Raw genomic sequence first — 16,355 nt, 5'->3', positions numbered from 1 at the left:
CGCCAGGGGGCGGTAATCACTATCAGTTACCAATAGAAACCTGCCATCACAACACTACAGTTAGCATTAGCTCTAGGACAGCGACAAATATTTTCGCACCTGCTTTGGAACATTTTAACAGGTGAGAAGCACAACCTTCGACAAACTTGAGTTTTAGTCCACAGCGTAGTGTCCTGCGGGATTATTTTGCTATTTACGCTTCATTTATGCCAGGTTGAGCGTGTGCGTGACAAGAGCTAGCTAGCTAGCATTACCTTATTGACTATAGCTTCATTTTACTGTGCTGGTAGTATTAAAGACTATATAACTTAGTGTTATATCGTGGAATATTATAACATATTATTCTTGTGTAATCATGTTCCGCCTTTTTCTTATGCGGACGCAAACAATCGCAGACTGTAATCAGTCTAATACAAACATGCATACAGAACTATTGAGGACAAAAATGGTTTTGTCAGGTGACTAGTGCAGTGTTTGTCAACCTTTTTTGAGCCAAGGCACATTTTTTTTCATTGAAAAAATCCGAAAATTAAAAAATGAAACTCTGACGGTAAAAAGTTATTCTCGCAAGTGTTGGATATGACTTTAAACCAGTGGTTCTTAACCTCGTTGAAGGTACCGAACCCCACCAGTTTCATATGCGCATTCACCGAACCCTCCTTTAGTGAAAACTTTATTTTTTTCAAATTCAAGAAAAAGTTATGTTTTTTACTGGTGCACAAAATGAACCATGCATGAACATCACCTTGTTCAAAGAACAAAACCAACACAGTGCATGAACTCACAACAAATTAACCACCTCACAGCTTGGGTGTCAAACTCTGGCCAGCTGTGTAATTTCACTTGGCCCTTGAGGCGATATCAAATTAACAGTAGAGCTGGCCCGCCGATTATATACAGCGGCAGTGCCGCGGTATCACCTCATTCACCGCTAATTCTCATACTTGCCAAATCTCCCGGGAGACTCCCATATTTCAGTGCCCCTCCCGAAAATCGTCACGTCCCCTTTTCGTCCAGTCCAATGAATGCTGGCTCAGTCATATAATATGTGCGGCCCGGGCACGCATACACAAGTGAATGCAATCTTTTCTTGGATGCTAGTTCATTAATGTCGGGGCTCAGGCTTTGAGCTGAGGCAACCTTCATTATCGAACGAAGGTGTTCATCAGTCATTATATCTCGTATGCCACAGTCTTGGGGGCGTGCCTTACAGGCACTGCTTTTAACGTCCTCTACGAGCTGTCGTCACGTCCGCTTTTCATCCCTTCTAATTTCGTGCCGGTACCAGTCACAAGATATGAGCGGCTTCTGTACGCACACACACGTGAATGCAACGCATACTTCATCAACAGCGATACAGTTTACACTGAGAGTGGCCGACTAAGAAACTTTTCATTAAGCATATCTAGCTTTATAACTGTGACCATGATAACAAATACATTTTTAGTTAAGGGAAGTTCTTAACATTATAATTAAGAAATTAAAAAAATGGTACCCTTCCCTCCCTGTATTTATATCACATTATGCGGTTTACAAGCACAAATACGGTGTGAATCAATCCGTGCTGTTCGATGTCATTGAGTGCTGTAAGTAAGAAAAATAACAAGAAATTTGAAAAATAACAAATGGAGACATGTTTGCAAACACCAATGACATTGGTGTCTACAGAAACACTGCTTCATTTTCTATACCCCATTCAGTTAATGACAACTGCTGGTTCAATGTTAGGCTTAGGTTTTAGCAGATGTTCTGTATTTTTCCTACAGACAGCATTTGGTGACCTCAAACAACAAGGCTATGGATTGATTCACACTGGTTTTCGCCTTTTGAAGGGTACTGGAAAAACTGGAAAATTGATCTTGAAAGTCCTTAAAAAAGTGCTTGAATTTGGCCATGGAAAAGGTGTACGAACCCTCTGCAAGGGATACAGTTTGTGAAGCACACAGGATTGTGTGTGCTGCTGGTCAACTAATAGTACTAACCTTTAACACTTAATTTTACTCATTTTCATTCATTACAAATTTCTATGTGACTGTTTTTATTTTATTTTAATTTATTTTTTGTTCTAGAAAATGTTAATGTTTAAATAAAGGACATTATCTTCACCAGACAACCAGGTTGTCAATGAAATTAGATTAAAACAGGTCCAGTCCAGATTATGTCCAGGTCGGGCTCAGCAACACACACTTTCATTTATGTACACTCAAATTAGGGAACACAACAACAGATTGCATATAATATATGAACAAAATTACATTTTCAAAACAAGCATTTGAGAACTTCCCATCTATTTTCTATGTTTTTTGGCATCATTATCAGTTTCAACCATATAACTTTCTAAAGTTAAAAAATGCTGAATAAATGTTTTAAAGAAAGTAATACTAAGTGAATATTTTGGCCTAAAAAATAAGCCTTTTACCGAGTACTATAATTACATTGACTAAATCCTGACTGTCAATGAACTCTCCTAAAGCTTCATAAACAAACCAATCCTTAAACACATTTTTTTCAACTTACACCCAAAACGAAGACACAATATGACAATACCAAAACAAATTTGCAGGGTGGATTCAGTCTCCTGACAACAAAAACGGCAATCATCTGACTCTGTCATATTTCATAGTTTTAACATTTTTTCCGTGGGTAAGAAGTTATAAATGACTTTAATTTGAAAATAACGATTTTGCACGTCGATAGTAGTTTTGTAGATTAATTTGAATATTGTATCCCACGGCAACGGGCAATCAAAAAAGTCCTCCCATTTTCCATGTGTGTTATATGGGGCAGCCTTCAGAATTTTCTTTATTAAATAAAAATTATATATTTTCCTATTTATTTTAGTTTTTTTTTTTGCCAACTAGTATTTCGTATTGGAGGTTTACAAACTAATAATTCAGTAGTTCCATAATTCATAATTTGTTTCCATGTTTTCCCAATTACTCCAGTTAGTTGATTAAATGAAAAGCTTGAACAAGCATCGCCATACATAGTTCTAAATTCATCATACTTCATAATCTTACCATTCTCATTGATAATGTCATTCACAGAAATGATTCCTCCTTCAAACATATTTTTCCAAAAGAAAGGCTTTCCATCTATTACAATATAAAAGTTCATCCATATTATCTGCTGCAAAATGTCATCTCTTTTTTCTGGCACATCAAATTGAAAACACCACCATGAGTGGATTGTTTCCTTTATGAACCCTGCAATGTTTCCCAGCAGACTCTCTACTTAAGGAAAATGGGAGGGCATCACTTGTAAAAACGGATACAATTTCCTATGATACAGTACATGTTTTTTTGTCCAACAGGACACGTGTGTACCACTCAGTGTTTAGATACATCTTTGGAACAATTGATGCTTTTAAAGACAGACACCTAGCTTCACTTCTTCATCCTCACTGCAGGTACGCTGGAATTTTCTGACACCCACTCGGACATGTCCTATGTCTTCATCAACGACTCGTCGCAGACTAATGTGCCTCTGCTGCAGTCCTGCATCGACGGAGACCTGCCCTTCGCCAAGAGGCTCCTGGAGACAGGATGCGACCCCAACATCCGGGACAACCGGGGACGCACAGGCCTGCACCTCGCGGCTGCAAGGGGAAACGTAGACATCTGTCGCCTCCTGCATAAGTTTGGCGCCGATTTGTTGGCGACAGATTACCAAGGCAACACCGCTTTACATCTGTGCGGGCACGTGGATACGATACAGTTTCTGGTCTCAAACGGGCTGAAGATTGATATTTGGTAAGTTATCTGCAAAGTGTTTCGTAGAAGCAACAGTGTTCTGTTGTGGGCCTAAGAGTTAATGCTGCCGGTTGTCGTAGTAACCACAATGGCTCGACTCCCCTGGTGCTGGCAAAAAGACGAGGCGTCAACAAGGATGCCATTCGTCTGCTGGAGGGACTGGAGGAGCAGGAGGTTAAAGGCTTCAACCGAGGAACCCACTCAAAACTGGAAACCATGCAGATGGCCGACAGTGAGAGGTAGGTCTAACGGTGGTCGTCCCGTGCGGTCTGGCCCTGCACACACAGGAGCAGTGCGAACCAAGGGCTAAAAGCACCAAAAACCGCCAACAGTGACCTGAATAATAACTAAGTATTAGTAATATTGTTATTATAACGCAGACAAACTATTTAAAGCGGCGACGTGATCGCAGAGAGCTAACAAGCTTGTGTGGCTATGTTGACATCATCGGCTGGTGGGCTGTTTTCTCGCCTCAAGGCTCGTGAAAGTTTATTGTCGATCATGAATAATGTCTCTCACCTGGATAGTAGAAGGATGAGGATATATTCCAACAAGTTGGTCAACTTTGGCATCCAATTTAGACCCGTAGATGGCGGGGAAAAATGCTTGGTTCCAACCCCTTTTTTCTTTGCGAGGGATGTCAGTTAGTCTTTATCCAAACGGAAATATATGAACATCCTAATAGATGGCATCCCAGTGACAGCAGGCATTATACAGTAAGTGATGTTTTATTATAGGGGTGTAACAATTAGTTTTAACAACAATTGGATTCGATATTTGTGGTTGATGATCCGACTCACGGGCCTTCTTTTTTTTTTTCAACGATATCATCCGAAATGATTCAGTGAGTTTAAATAGATTCAGTAACTTAAAAAGAAAAACACAATCAAGCAGTGTGACTGTGAAATAAATAGAGCATACTGGACACTGCAGGTGAAGTTTACTTTATTCTTATTATTTCTTGTAATGTAATTATGTATAAATGAATTATGGATACAAACAAGCAAGTAAACAACAATTAATGGCCAATGCAATCACATCTTATTTGAATAAAGTGCAACCAACACTTTAGGCGACAACAACTTAGTTTTTACCTTGAATTGATTAACGTGGACCCCGACTTAAACAAGTTGAAAAACTTATTCGGGTGTTACCATTTAGTGGTCAATTGTACGGAGTATGTACTGTACTGTGCAATCTACTAATAAAAGTCTCAATCAATCAGGTTGAATTAACAGGAGGAAACACTTCCTGCTCTCATTTTAAACATTCAAGCAATTTTCAATAAAAGTACAGTAACCAACATTTTAACAGTTGATTTACCTGCTACATAAAGTTCGCTGACCCGGCGTTGCCGATGACAGACAGCGTCCCAGGACATGTATCCCTGATGATGGTGTTGGCCCTCTCTTCCTAATTTCCATAACGTCCTTCATCCATCTCTTCTATTGCTTTCTTTCACATCAAATGATTTCTTGTGTTCCGGAAGCCGTGGGTTGCGCTGTCATTTCCGTTGTGTCTTTTGTGGTTTAAAGTTATTTGGCGGATTTTTTATTAGCTGCGTTACCATTACCCTTAGAAAAGTGCAAAACCTAAATATCACTATAAAAAATGGTAATGGAAACTCCCATATTTCGCAAAACCTGTCAAATATCGCAGAAACATTTTTGCGCTCTCATGAGGTGGTTTTACAGACGTTGATTTTGCAGTTTTTCGCAAGAACATGATGGAAACACTTTTTTGCATTTAGAACAGTGGTTCTTAATAGAGATGTCGGATAATTTCGGCCGATAAATGCTTTAAAATGTAATATCGGAAATTATCGGTATCGGTTTTTTTTATTATCAGTATCGTTTTTTTTGTATATTTTAAAAAAAAATCAACATAAAAAACAAAAGATACACTTATAATTAGTGCACCAACCCAAAAACCTCCCTCCCCCATTCACACTCATTCACACAAAAGGGTTGTTTCTTTCTGTTATTAATATTCTGGTTCCTACATTATATATCAATATATATCAATACAGTCTGCAAGGGATACAGTCCGTAAGCACACATGGTTGTGCGTGCTGCTGGTCCACTAATAGTACTAACCTTTAACAGTTAATTTGACTCATTTTCATTAATTACTAGTTTCTATGTACCGTATTTTTCAGACTATAAGTCGCAGTTTTTTTTCATAGTTTGGCCGGGCTCCAGTGCGACTTATATATGTTTTTTTCCTTCTTTATTATGCATTTTCGGCAGGTGCGACTTATACTCTGGTGCGACTTATACTCCGAAAAATACGGTAACTGTTTTTATATTGTTTTACCGTATTTTTCGAACTATAAGTCGCAGTTTTTTTCATAGTTTGGCCGGGCTCCAGTGCGACTTATATATGTTTTTTTCCTTCTTTATTATGCATTTTCGGCAGGTGCGACTTATACTCCGGTGCGACTTGTACTCCGAAAAATGCGGTACTTTTTTTTTATTCAAGAAAATGTTTTTAATTGATTTATCTTATTTTATTTTATTAATATTTAAAAAAAGGACCTTATCTTCACCATACCTGGTTGTCCAAATTAGGCATAATAATGTGTTAATCCACGACTATATACATCAGTATCGGTTGATATCGGAATCGGTAATTAAATAGTTGGACAATATCGGAATATCGGATATCGGCAAAAAGCCATTATCGGACATCCCTAGTTCTTAACCTTGTTGGATGTACCTAACCCCACCAGTTTCATATGTGCATTCACCGAACCCTTCTTTAGTGAAAAATAAAATGTTTTTTTTTTCAAATTCAAGACACAGTTGTATGTTTTTGGTAATACTTTAGTATGGGGAACATATTCTAAGTAACAAAGACTTAATTTAGAGTTTTTTGGACACTAGGGGAACATATTCTAAGGAACAAAGACTTAATTTAGAGTTATTTGGTTAGGGTAAAGGGGTTAGGGCCAGGGTTAGAGGGTTAGGTTTATACAGTGCATAAACTCCCAACAAATTACACACCTGCAAATCAGTGTGACTTCTGCTGTTGCCGTATCCGTAATACGGCGATAGGGAGAAGTTTTTATTCAAACGATGAGTCGGGTGTGTTTTGATCTCCGCCGAACCCCTGAGCCCGACTCACCGAACCCCTAGGGTTCGATCGAACCCAGTGTACAGCCCTTACCTTTGGGCTGGTACCGAGGGCGACTGAGTTGACCAGTTTGACGCGTGTAAATGATAGAATGTCCAGTACTGTAGAAATGTGTTTGGATATGACAATCCGTTTATTACAAGCTATCTAAATTAAATCAAATGTAAGTTATATAACCAAGTATGCTAACCTTGAATGGCACATTATAACAGCATTGTCACCACATGACACAACACAATATGATACGACACGACACGTCACGACACGGTCGAAAACTGTTTGTCCTCCAATCGCCCTGCCTATGCTCACACCTGAACCCAATTTAAGGAGGCTGCCATGGTAACCCCACCATAGCAACAGTCCCCTCCCTGTCGACACTTCCTGGTTCTTAACAGGAAGTGGGCGGAGCAATCTGCCAAAAAAGGAAATACAACATGCTAAACCCAACAATCAATTAGAGAAAATAAAATAAAAACAACATAAACAAATAAGGAAATTTGGCTCCAACACCCAGGTTAAGAACCACTGATTTAGAGGGCACCTAAACACCGAACCGGCGGGGCGCCCAAGCAGGACGACCGGGGCAGACTGGTCGTCTTGCTCTCGCTTCCGATCGGTCGGGTAGTGTAGAAGGAGAAACACAGTTGGACATACACTTTCAGACGCTTTTTTAACAAGCGGTAACAAATTCAGTGAGTCAAAACATTTGTATACAAGAGTTGCTGTTCGCCTCAACTCACGTTTAATACTCAACACACAGACGTGCATGCTGCTAAATCTGGTGCTGCCATCTTCTTAATGTAATTGCACATTGTCCTTCAAAAAAACAAATACAATACATCCAAGCTCTCGCGGGACTCCATTCACTAGTCTGTCGCTATCGCATCCGTCACACACAACAGAACCACCTCTTAAAGGCACACTGGTACACAACACAGATATTACACTATTGTCTTGTGGCATTTGTGTTAGTTATGACCTTTCTCGCCATTTTCGTTTTTGATGACAAGTTAGAAGCGGGAATAGACATTAAACATCTTTATTATTAAAAGTGCTAAACTTCAAATAAATCCAATGTTTTCCATTTTCTAGTATCGATAAAATCCATCATCTCCCTTTTAAAACGATCTTGGATCGATACCATTTCTTGGAAGGCAAACTAGCTGAGCACAGATCGATATACATTCAATTTAGGAATGTACAAACCCTGTTTCCATATGAGTTGGGAAATTGTGTTAGATGTAAATATAAACGGAATACAATGATTTGCAAATCTTTTTCAACCCATATTCAATTGAATGAACTACAAAAACAAGATATTTGTTGTTCAAACTTATAAACTTTATTTTTTTTTTGCAAATAATAATTAACTTAGAATTTCATGGCTGCAACACGTGCCAAAGTAGTTGGGAAAGGGCATGTTCACTACTGTGTTACATGGCCTTTCCTTTTAACAACACTCAGTACTGAGGAGACACATTTTTTAAGCTTCTCAGGTGGAATTCTTTCCCATTCTTGCTTGATGTACAGCTTAAGTTGTTCCAACAGTCCGGGGGTCTTTGTTGAGGTATTTTAGGCTTCATAATGCGCCACACATTTTCAATGGGAGACAGGTCTGGACTACAGGCAGGCCAGTCTAGTACCCGCACTCTTTTACTAAGAAGCCACGCTGTTGTAACACGTGTCTTGGCATTGTCTTGTTGAAATAAGCAGGGGCGTCCATGATAACGTTGCTTGGATGGCAACATATGTTGCTCCAAAACCTGTATGTACTTTTCATCATTAATGGCGCCTTCACAGAGGTGTAAGTTACCCATGCCTTGGACACGAATACACCCCCATACCATCACAGATGCTGGCTTTTGAAATTGGCGCCTATAACAATCCGGATGGTTCTTTTCTTCTTTGTTCCGGAAGACACAACGTTCACAGTTTTCAAAAACAATTTGTAATGTGGACTCGTCAGACCACAGAACACTTTTCCACTTTGTACCAGTCCATCTTAGGTGAGCTCGGCCCAGCAAAGCCGGCGCAGTTTCTGGGTGTTGTTGATAAATGGCTTTCCTCAACTTTCTCAGTCTTTTGTGCCACTTGTGCCAGCTTTTTTGAAACATGTTGCTGGCATCAAATTCCGAATAACAAAATTTTCCAGTTTGAACGTTAAGTATCTTGTCTTTGCGGTTTACTTACATTTACACGACGTGCCAACTTCACTGGTTTGGGGTTTTGTACATACATGTGTTGTTTGTTGTACCAGTTGTGTTAAAATGTATTGGTGTTTGTATATGTAGCATACCTTGTGGTACTTTTTGGTGACAACATAATAATAAATGCCTGGGCGTGTTTACAGTGCCATGGAGAGCCACTCCTTACTCAACCCCAACCTGCAAAACAGCGAAGGCGTGCTGTCCAGCTTCCGGACCACATGGCAGGAGTTTGTGGAGGACCTGGGCTTCTGGAGGGTTCTCCTGCTGCTGGTGGTCATCGCCCTCCTTTCCCTGGGCATTGCCTACTATGTGAGCGGGGTGCTGCCATTCTCCACCAGCCAGCTCGAGCTGGTTCACTGAGTGAACATCTAAAATTCTACTGGCTGTATTCTGAGCAGTACATCAGTGTTGTATTCTAAAGGGGTTACCACCCGCCCAGCGTGCCCTGTTGGTATGTGTCTCATGTCACCATTACTACCTTCTAAAATGAACTCCATTTACGCTTTTTTCCATTCCTTTTTGCTGTACTTTGCTATGTTTTGTACCTTTCTTTTGCTCTCCCCTCGTCTTATTATTGATCGTCATCAACCATGTGGTGTAAAGCAGCATTATACATTGCAGGAAGCTGAATCTCCTGCACATACTTTGTGTTTTTTGTGTTCATTATTAAGACATTTCCCGCAAGCATGCCGCTTTGCAGTATAGTTGAGGTAATGGTACTTTTATTTGTAATGTGTACAATGTACAGCTGTGTTGACTGACATGATTAAATAAAATAAATGCCTGATTATAACTGCTAAGATTGCTTAACAACACCGCTGCACGATTTGTACTAGAGCAGGGGCGTCAAACATACAGGTTTTATATGGCCCGCGAGATGAGTTTGCTAAGTATAAAATTGAGCTGAAATTGTTTAAAGAAAGAAACTGCTGATCTAAATGTGTCCACTGGGTGTCGCAATAACAACTCTGTTGGGCAAGCAAACGCATGCCAAGCAAGAGGTACGCAGTAAAGCGCATATAGCTGTGGTAACGCGTGGCTGTGGCTCCTCCCCTCGAACAAATGAAACGCAAAATCTGCAGTTTTAAGTCATCTGCTTCAAACGCATTGTTCTTTGGCACCCTCATTGCCCCTAAATGTAAAAAATGAGAAAAGTGAGTGTAACTTATACTTGTATAGGACTTTTTTTTTTTTTAACTTAACCATCTTCAACAGTGTTAGAGCCATTTACTCTTTCTATCCGTCAAAGTCATGACGTCACTAAAGGGGTTGGCTTAAGGCCAAGTGCCAGTCTACTTAGGGAGGGGCTGGGATCTTGCTCAGGTGTTGCTGAGTGGAGGCGCAACAGTTTTTGACTGTGCCAGGCTATGATTTGTTTGCTCCCGTTTATTTTTCGGTTTTGTTACAAAGTAAGTTTGATTTATGTGGCTGTATGTTAATAAATATTTTTGTTAAACATGGACACAATTCTGGACATCAATTATTAGCCAGCCGCACACGTCTAAACTAGCTTCAGTTTTATTCGGCAACCAGTAGCAGTAATAGTTTAGGACTTTACCGCTACAATTAGTCAAAAACTGCCTCATCGGAACGCGAGTTGTTTATTAGGAAGCAACAAGCTACGAGGCTCGTTTTGGAAGAGGAACGCACGGGCCGCTGTCAGCGTTTGTTTGGTGATCGGCGGCGGAGGAAACGGATCGGCGAAGCGGCGGAGACCTTCTGCAATCAAGCTCTGCATCGACAGCTACGAGTCCCACTGGAGAGCTACAGGGTCGCTCATTGGGGACAGCAGCCAGCAGCAGCAGCAGCAGATCATCCCACCGAGCCAAGCAGCGCGCGTGCGTGCTGTGCGTGGAGGAGGACGTGGAGCAGCGTTGAGCCCGTCCTACACCTGTGTGGTATGTTTTAGCGGCGCGCCGACATAAACAAAAGCAAAACGGCCATTATTAAAATGTGTGCACACAAATATTGAAAAAATCCAATGCATTGGTGACTATTTGACTTGACTTGTGCGCGGGTTGAAAAACTTTGACTTTTCCAAATGGAGGAGGAGGGAGCACAGATGTGCGCTGACGAACATAAACAGCCACAGGAGGACAATGTGGCTGAACGTGACAATGTTGGGCAAGGGGTTGAAGGGAAAAAACGTGTGGTAAAAATGACACCCAAAGCTCTAGGTCACAAAATTGAAAGTTTGCAGGGGGAAAGAAAAGCAAAGTTGCAAAGACTATCAACGCTGAAAGAGGGGGTCATTGCCCTGTTAAATGACGAAACACGTTCACATGAGCTAAGGGAGGAATTTAGCAGGTTTATGGGTTTTTATCATGAAACCAGAAAAGTGCACAAAACTTTGTTTTCTCTGTTACCAGATGATGAGTGTACTAAACATGAGACATGGTACAAAGCAAAAATGTTGAATTTTGATGGTTTTATTGACAAGGTTGACAGGTTGATGTATTCTCAAAATGATGATGATGACAATGATGATGATGATGAAGTTATAAATGATGGTTCTGCTGTTGATGGTGTTGAAAATGAAAGTGTACAACCCCACGACAGCATTTCAAATGTGCAATCCAATGTCTTATCAAAGCTCAATAATTCCGTATCCTCAAACAAAAGCAAAAGGTCTTCCACTTCTTCTGCTCGCATAATAGCAGAGGCAGATAAGGCAGCACTTATTGCCCGTGCTATTGCTCTAAAAGACATTCATGCATTGGAGGCGCAGGCAGCAGCTCTAAAGAGGAGACAAGATGAGCAGGCAGCAGCTCTAAAGAGGGAACAGGAGGAACAAGCAGAGGCCATAAGGAGGAAAAAGGAGCAAATGGAGTTGGATGCTCAAATAGCATCCCACAATGCTAAATTGTCTGTCCTCCAGGAAGCCAGTGTTTCTGGCACGAGCAAAAAGTCTGATGGAATGGAGTCCTATTATAGACAAGAGACAAAACTGAGAAAAGTGCCTGCACAGCCTGTACAACAACTTCATCAGTCTGTTAAAGCTCCTCCTTCAGAGCTTCACACAGCCAAGAATGCCCCAAACAAGGTTCATTCACACCCTCAACCAAACAAACCACTTTGCTCATCAACTTTGGATCCTGTGGAAAACCAATCAAGGCAACGTTTACCTCAAGCAGCTCAATCATTTCAAGGCAATAACACAATACCTGGTGAATTCCACACTGTATTACAAAGGCAAAATGAAATGATGGCACTCCTGGTTCAAGCACAAACCTCCCAATTACTTCCACACAGACACATTCCGGTTTTTGAAGGTGACCCATTGCAGTTTCAGGCTTTCATAAAAGCATTTGAGCATTGTGTAGAGGCAAAAACCAATGATTGTGGTGACTGCTTATATTATCTGGAGCAGTTTACCAAAGGACAGCCGAGAGATTTGGTGCGCAGTTGCCTCTATATGCCTACAGAGAGAGGCTATGCTACAGCAAAACGCCTACTAAGGGAACACTTCGGAAATCCTTCAAAAATAACAGCAGCCTACCTGGACAAATTCATGGTTTGGCCAAACATCAAATCTGAGGATGTAAAAAATCTCCAAGCTTTTGCACTCTACTTGCGAGAATGCTCCAATGCGATGGAAGAGCTGCAATACTTGGACGAGCTCAATATTCCAGCTAGCATGAAGATGCTCATACAAAAGCTTCCTTACAAATTAAGGGACCAGTGGAGAGGGAAAGCAGCTGACATTGTTGACACACAAAAGCGACGTGCTAGTTTCATAGACATTGTGAAATTTATTGAACAGCAGGTCAGAATTGCTTCAGATCCTGTCTTTGGTGACATTCAGGACATTCCTCAAAATAAAACAATAACCAAACCCAAGCCTATGCATCAAAGAAAATCACAGTTCAGAAGAAGCAGTTTCGCAACTCAGGTGGCAGTTGCCACTGAACCTAAATCGGATACACACCTGGATAAGTTTGTTAACAGAGGCATATACTTCTCCAAGACAAACTCTATTCCCTGTCTTTATTGTAAAAGTGAACATGCATTGGAGCACTGTCCAATACTGCGAAAGAAGGCGCACAGGGAAAAGCTGAACTTTTTAAAAGAAAAAGGCTTGTGTTTTGGTTGCCTGTGCACAGGGCACCTGAGCAAGAGTTGCGACAGGCGCATCACTTGCTCTTACTGCAACAAGACACATCCCGAAGTGCTACATATTGAAAGGAGGCATCTGGAAAGTGGAGGAAATAGCCATCTGCCAAAAATAGAAGCAAAGATTTGCACTACATCATCAACTTGTGGCCATACAGGGGCTGGCAACTATGGAATTTTACCTATACTGCCCGTTCAAGTGAAGTGCTCAAAGGGCAGCAAGATAGTCCAGACATACGCTTTCCTAGATCCAGGAAGCACAGGGACCTTCTGTTCTGAACAACTACTGAACAGGCTGAATACAGAAGGCCGAAGAACAAGAGTCCACTTGCGCACCATGGGGCACAGTAAGGCGGTCCCTAGCAGCGTTGTAAATGGCCTGAAAATCTCTAATCTTACTGGCAGTAAGTTTTTTGAGCTTCCCGATATGTTCACTCAAATGCAGATGCCTGTGGGTACTAACAATCTGATCAGTGAAGCAGAGCTAGATAAGTGGCCTTACCTCAAAGGCATCAAAATCCCTCGACTAACTGCCAACGTGGATCTGTTAATTGGTACTAACGCCTCAAAGTTAATGGAACCATGGGAGGTGATTAACAGCCATGGAGACGAACCCTATGCTGTCAGAACCCTACTTGGGTGGGTAATTAATGGGCCAATACAAGGCAACAACCAGCATAATGGGAGCCCCATAGTTACTGTTAACCACACCATCGTTAACAGGTTGGAGGAACCGCTTACCAACCAGAGCATTGGCGGAACACGATCAGCCCAAAAGTCCTATGAGTGGACTCAAAGCTTCCGCATTGAAAAAGAGGAGCAAGAAAAGCTTTGCAGTGGGAGAAAAAACTTGCTTTGGAAAAGGAGAGGCAGGAGAGAACATGGTTTGGCCAAAAAGCAGGAAGAGCGAGAGCAAGCTCTGGCCAGAGAGAGAGCTCTAGAGCTAGAAAGACAAAGAGGCTTGGAGCAAACACTTCTCCAGCAGCAACACGAGGAGAAGGAAAATAGTGAAATGGAAAAGGCAAGACTCAAAGTTTGGAAGCAGAAAGAAAAAAGGATCTGTACTCAAAGAGAAGATGGAGGCAGAGTCTATATCGCTGACCTTTTTTGGAAAAGGTGTATTCGCGAGTATTTACCGTTGCTACAAGAGCGACAAAAGTGGACAAATGAAAAAAGAAAGACCAATAACAAAGATATGCCTTCTTTGTGAAGGTATGGACTAAAATAACTGCATTATTGCAAAAGGGAACCTGAAAACCTAAGAAAGAGGGTTTGTTTTGGTATTATGGCTCTATTTTTATTTTATTTATTTGTAATTAAATTGCTCTGTTCGTCACGCCAGTAGCAATTAGGGGCTGGTGTGTTAGAGCCATTTACTCTTTCTATCCGTCAAAGTCATGACGTCACTAAAGGGGTTGGCTTAAGGCCAAGTGCCAGTCTACTTAGGGAGGGGCTGGGATCTTGCTCAGGTGTTGCTGAGTGGAGGCGCAACAGTTTTTGACTGTGCCAGGCTATGATTTGTTTGCTCCCGTTTATTTTTCGGTTTTGTTACAAAGTAAGTTTGATTTATGTGGCTGTATGTTAATAAATATTTTTGTTAAACATGGACACAATTCTGGACATCAATTATTAGCCAGCCGCACACGTCTAAACTAGCTTCAGTTTTATTCGGCAACCAGTAGCAGTAATAGTTTAGGACTTTACCGCTACAAACAGTTTCTACATCCGTGTGAGTAGTTTGTTGAGTTAGCACAGGGTTAATACCTGGACATGACAAATGAGGTATTTGACACTTAGACGTTTATTTATTTTCTTCAATCCCAGATAGGCTGTGACTTCATGTTTATTGGCTTTGTAGATACACAGAGACAAAGTCTAAATTCGTTGTGTTTTTCAAACCGCGCACATTTTTTTCCCCTCAGCATTTGGAAGTGTTTTGTCAAAAGGATTATTTGTGATTTGTACATTTTCAGAATGTGTTCTACTTTTAGCCAAAGTGAAACAAAGAAAACAATCTGAAGTTGTCTTTGTTTTTAAGTTATCATGCCATGATTTTACCAGTGTGGCCCACCTGGGAATAGATTTTCCTCCATGTGGCCCCTGAGCTCAAATGAGTTTGACACCCCTGTACTAGTGCCTTACAGTGAAGTGCAAATCTCATCTGACGTCACCCTATGAACTTACTAATAGATATTACTTCATATTCTGAAACGGTGTTGCAACCAAGCTTATGAGGTAAATATTAAATGGCGTCAGCGCCTTTGGAACCGGAGAGATCCATCTCTGGACCTGGTACACACTGCAAAAACTGAAATCTAAGTAAGATTAAATATCTCAAATAAGGGTGATATTTGCTTATTTTCTGTCTGATAAGATAATTCTTCTCACAAAGCAGATTTTATGTTAGAGTGTTTTACTTGTTTTAAGTGTTTTGGTCCTAAATGATCTCAGTAAGATGTTACAGCTTGTTGCTGAGATTAGATGACCTATATTGAGTAAAACATGCTTGAAACTAGAATATCAACTGTTGCAAAGCTGTGTCATCAACACTCACAAGTATAAAACTACTTTTTTAAAGTAATCATTTCTTATTTCAAGCATGAAATAAAAAAAAACATGACTTTGACACAATCTCATAATTAAACTGACAGTTACTATTTAAACATTTAACATGTGACTTTTCAAGACAATTTTGAACAGAAATAGTCTATGCCCATTCAGATAAATTCTTCGAAATTACAATAAAAGAAATTGGCCGGGGGCCGGGCTGTAAAAAAAAAAAAAAAAAAAAAAAAAAATATATATATATATATATATATATATACTATATTCCTTGCTCACTAATTGACTGAAAGAGCACGCACTTGGCGCGATGATGTCATGTGTCATGTTATCGATGGGAAAATGCATTTTTAGACAATATGATTTTCCTGAGCGTTGCCTTTTTGCCTTTCCATTAAGAAAAATAACTAGTTTTTAGTGTAAGTTTGCTGGTTTCAAGAAATGTAATGCTGAGCGCATATCATTATGTCATATCGCATTTACTTCATTTAAGAATATTTTTCAACATATTGAGAAAAAAGGTCTCATATTTGTTTTTGCTATCAAGAAAAGTGCACTTGTTATTAGTGAGAATATACTTATTTTA

General features: G+C 40.4%; 1 protein-coding gene across 1 annotated transcript; it reads left to right on the top strand.

The window, feature by feature from the left end:
- ankrd46b (ankyrin repeat domain 46b) lies at positions 1 to 9,887 on the top strand. The gene is made up of 4 exons (XM_061961125.1): positions 1 to 121; positions 3,410 to 3,752; positions 3,833 to 3,991; positions 9,238 to 9,887. Exons 2-4 carry the CDS (start codon positions 3,442 to 3,444, stop codon positions 9,452 to 9,454), a joined length of 687 nt encoding a protein of 228 aa, XP_061817109.1. The 5' UTR covers positions 1 to 121; positions 3,410 to 3,441; the 3' UTR covers positions 9,455 to 9,887.
- The last annotated feature ends 6,468 nt before the right edge of the window (positions 9,888 to 16,355 follow it).

This window comes from Nerophis lumbriciformis, linkage group LG05 (assembly GCF_033978685.3).
Source record: "Nerophis lumbriciformis linkage group LG05, RoL_Nlum_v2.1, whole genome shotgun sequence".
Taxonomy (NCBI): domain Eukaryota; kingdom Metazoa; phylum Chordata; class Actinopteri; order Syngnathiformes; family Syngnathidae; genus Nerophis; species Nerophis lumbriciformis.
Note: the sequence above shows the minus strand (reverse complement) of the source record. Positions and strands in the feature narration are given on the sequence as shown.